The sequence below is a fragment of the Belonocnema kinseyi genome, chromosome 7 (genome assembly GCF_010883055.1).
Source record: "Belonocnema kinseyi isolate 2016_QV_RU_SX_M_011 chromosome 7, B_treatae_v1, whole genome shotgun sequence".
In the NCBI taxonomy this organism is placed as follows: Eukaryota; Metazoa; Arthropoda; class Insecta; order Hymenoptera; family Cynipidae; genus Belonocnema; species Belonocnema kinseyi.
The window spans coordinates 131,776,447-131,781,077 of record NC_046663.1 but is presented as its reverse complement, the minus strand read 5'-3'; the positions used below and the strand labels follow the sequence as shown (position 1 = coordinate 131,781,077).

At 34.9% G+C, this 4,631-nt stretch overlaps 1 protein-coding gene across 1 annotated transcript in view; it reads left to right on the top strand.

The window, feature by feature from the left end:
• The first annotated feature begins 349 nt into the window (after positions 1–349).
• The window catches only part of LOC117175797, a 624,882-nt gene continuing 620,600 nt past the window's right edge, over positions 350–4,631 (top strand). Inside the window, exon 1 of the mRNA XM_033365544.1 lies at positions 350–2,130. Coding sequence (XP_033221435.1) covers positions 1,602–2,130 — 529 coding nt within the window. The 5' untranslated portion in view covers positions 350–1,601. The remainder of the gene's footprint in view (positions 2,131–4,631) is intronic.

Here is a 4,631-nt window from a genome sequence, read left to right as displayed (position 1 = left end):
AGTAGGGAAAAAAATATTTCTGTAGAAACTCAATGTCATAAAGGAAGATAATTGAGATAAAACGGAAACTGATCTATATTACTTTTATAATTCATTGTTACTTCCGCCAGTAGACGGGAGATTAGGCGAGCACGAGGACTATATTAGCCTAATTATGAGGCGTAATTAAAAGATGATAATAGGACCGCGCAAGAATATATGGTGACTTTCGACGCTTAAGAACGTAAACAAGAGGTTATGACTGCCAGGTGGGGAATGTGGCGCACGCGTTCCAGGAACCCCGCCCTATTGGGGTAGTTTCCAAGAAAGCAGAGACAGTGGCGACAGTCGCGTTTTAACTCGCGGTCCGGGATCAGTCGATGACGATACGACTTACTGGATCGGTGTAACATATTAAGCCCTGTCTCGACATCGCCGGTCGATTCGGTCACTATTTATTTCCGCATAAATCTTAAAAATATATATTCACAGAGTGTTATTTGTAGCATTTATTTCTTATACAGACTGACTCACCGTTGTGAGTTAAGTGTGTCAGAGAATTGAAAGGATTGAAGCGCCTATGAATTTCGATACATGAACATATATTTGAAGCAGTTTTAAGCTTCTAAACAGTTTTATGTTTCCAATCCATTTAGGATAATAAATGAATGACTTTTTAACTAAATTCGCATCCTGAACGATACTTAATACTATTGTTATTTTAATAATCAACATAATGGATAAGATAAAGGTATTCACAAATCGAAAGGAGACTGTTTGCACAAAAAAAAGAACTGGGAATAATTTTACATAACCGGTTGAGAAAATTTACTGTCAATACCTTGCCAATGATAAGGAATGAGTAATTTGCGTGACCTATATTCTTATGAGGGCCAAAATCATTGTCAACATTGCCAATACATGCAAAAACTTTAACATGTATGTAAAAGCTCAAAATTCATTGCAATGATTGTGTGATTATCTATTTAAAGGGCACTAACGAAATCGACTCGAAAGAGGTGATAATGATACGGAAATAATTACTTGATCACATTATTAACGAGAAATTTCCATTGAAGAAGATAATAGAATATGCTGATGAAAGTAATGTTGGTGAATTCATGTGATTATGAGTTTATGTAATTTTCATAAAGAACGGTTGTGTAAAAGAGTAAGGAAAAGAGACGCAACAGATTGTGGGTTGTCTTAATGCTTCCAGCAGATGCGGATAGTTTTTAATGCCAGAAGACAATAAAATAAAATTATAGGATGTACTTCCGATAAATAGTCACTACCTTTTATCAATCGTCCAAATAAAATCTGTACTCAAATGTGGATAAGCAATCAAGTATGAGTAAAATTAGATATTTTTATCAAGCAATAGTTATGACGTTAAGGAAAAAGATCATATTAAAGTTGCCTACCTACTTCTGGAATTATGTACATCTTTTGTTTGAAAAAAACAATGCTACATTTTAACTGACGCTGAATTTGGTCGAAAACGGATACTCTCCAATGTCACAAGGCAGAGAGAACTTGATCAATCATCTGTTCGTAGTTTAAATCCTAGCAGGTGTGTTCGTTGTATTCTGACACTCCCACTTCAAGTGTCTGCAGTAGGAATGCGCGGTAGCAGTTCTGAGCTCTTGTTAGACGCTAGTTGCAGTCAGTGCCAGCATAATCCAGAGACCTACGAATCAAAAGACCAGGAACAGCGTCGTCGTAAACTGCTGGAACTCGGGTTCGGCGCGTCGCGGCGTCGACCGCCTCGCCGTACTTTTCGTGAGCGCTTCAATTTTTACGCGACTTCCGCTCTGGCCCTGCTTGCTACTTCCGGCGGTGCGGCCTTGCTTTTCCTGGTGCCGCTTTACGTGGATCCGGCAATCAGCACCTTGGCCGCCGACTTCTCCCCCGAACCCGTCACCTGCATCACCTCAAAAAGAGAAGACCTTGCTGGATTGTTCAATTGCTCTTGGAGTTCTTGCAGAGAAGGCTGCACCAGTGACGTGTATAGATGTACTCATATATACGTCACTTACAATCCGTGGCCGGATTCAAGTGCTAGGAGCGAAACCGAAATCAACATTACTACTACAACTACAGCTACAACTACCTCTACCATCTCCAAACATCCTACCAGCTCAATGATGAGTATGTCAAACACGTTTTTCAAGTCAATAACAAATAATAAGAAGACGTAGAAAGTCCTCTCATAGGTTTTGTCATAGGGCTTGTAATTAAATGTACGTGCGTAAGGATACTCGTATATGTCGTAGCCACTTAGTGTAATTGGTTCTACATTAGGTCCATATCGAATTTATGTACATGAAACTTTTTTGAAATCAATTTATCTTTAAACCTCAAGTTTAAAATAGCACACGATAGCCTTTCTCAATTCCTTTCAAAACTATTGATTTTACCACCGAAATTTAGAGATGAAAGTCGTAGAAGCTCGATGGAAGATGTGTTTTTGATCTCAATCTTTTTTGTATTAGGCTAAAGGTTGATGAGAAAATAAGAAAAAAAGATAATATTATAGATTCGCCGCTTTTTTTAAATTTATCCTTTTTTTTGAATATTTTATTTAATTACCTTGAATCTATGATCAAATAAAGAATCAGTAAACTTATTCGTTTATTAATGAGCGTTGGACATATAGCGCCCTCAGAAGTTTTTTAGTATGTACACTTAATAACTTTCCAATAAAAAACAATATATTTTTGAAATTTCTCAAGTAGTGTATTGACCAAATTGTTCTGTTCGGCAAATAAATTTACCAATGTTTTTTTATTTGCAAAAACATTATTTTTACCCGTTGCTCTAGCCATTTGTATGTCTTATGGAGTTTACCATGTAAAAGGTTTCCAATTTTTACTTCTTGGATTTTGGCCAGGAAATTCTGAGTTGATTTATTTGAACTTCTATATGCTTAATCACTTATCAGCAAATATTGCGTTTATCGCATTTTTATATCTCAGAAATGTTATGTCAAAGTTTTAGGCATATAAAAAATCGCATAAAATGGCAATATTTGGTGGTTCATTGTGAGCTTTGGATATAATTATGTAATTTGATATTTTCAAGAGACATTTTTGAAACTATTGAGAACAGATTGATAGAAAAAAAATTAATACACTTATAATTTAATTGAGATTAAAGTTGAACACCGGCTAAAGAGACTGCATATGGACGGCTGCAAAAAAAAAGTTGACCCTTGGTCGGGCCCCTCATTTTGCATCATATTTGTTGTGTCCCAAACTACGGTAACTGGCAATGAGTAGAATGGCAGAGTAATAATAAGATAATAAATCTACAACTGCTATCCAGGTCGAACCTGTAGATGGTGTTAGGACTTCTCTACTTTAAATCAGGAAACTTTGAAGCCTCAGAGCAACGGATACAATTTTTTTTTGCAAATAAAAAAATATGGGCACATTTATTTGACTAACAGAACGATTTGCTCTACGTGCCCGCTGAAATTTTTCAAATATAATTTTTTGGGCCGCCCTAATATATATGTATATATGAGTTAAAAACATAATCTCTCAAGAAAAAGCAAATCGGTTGATTTTTAGATGGTGCAAAATGCGACTGTTTAAATAATTTCCTAGAAATGCAAGGTTCAAATATTTTTTAAACTATATTTTTTATTATAAACACTTGCAAACTTATTCTGACTAATAAAATGCCCGAAAAAAGTGTCCGAGAATTTTAATAAGACCTATATGTTTTAAAGTCGATTCTTATGCAAGATCCCAATGATTCACTAAATGCAGCATTTGTCACTTTATTAGGCACATTTAGCTCTTATAATTACTTGTAAACCTTTTTTCACATAATGAGAAGGATTTGAGACATTATTTGCACAATTTTTACAATTTGCTTATTGCATATAATAGGAAAATTAATTAAGGTCATGTGACGAGTGGGTCACATGAACAGATTCCTACCTTAGGGATCATCCATAAATTACGTAACGCGTTTTTCTTTTGTTTGAATAAAGACGAGCATGAAATTGATGTGAAGTTGAGAAAGACACAACGATATAAACAAAAGAAAAAAGTGTTACGTAATATATGGACGATCCCTTACCGCCACTTTTTTTATTTCTTAACTTATTTTCACACGCATCGCCACATTGAGTTGAAAATTTGGGATACTAAACAAGAAGTACTAAGAATGATGCGTCTGATCCTTAATTTGTGTAATCACGAAAAAGTTTTTTGTTGCAAATAATTTTTTGTTGCTTTTTTCATAAAAATTAAAATTTAGCACCAGACTCATCTTCTTTAGTGCTTCTTATTTATTATCCTAAATTTTTAACTCGATGTCGCGCTTCGTTTGAAAATGAGTTGGGAAATAAAAAAATTGGCGGTAGGTAGAAATCCGGTCACGTGACCCACTCGTCACATGGCCTTAACAAATGAATTATATATTGAACTGATGGTTCTGAATATCGGAAAAAAATCTGTGATCTCGTCCGCAACAAATTAATTTATTGGTCACCAGTGTTATTATTTGAAACTTCTTTTATTAGTAAATCGTCTTCATTATTTGATAATGACACAGAATGTCATTTTTAATGAGCATTTGCAATTTCTATCGACGGAACAAATTTGTTAATTTTGTGTAACGCTTTTCTTTTGAGGTGT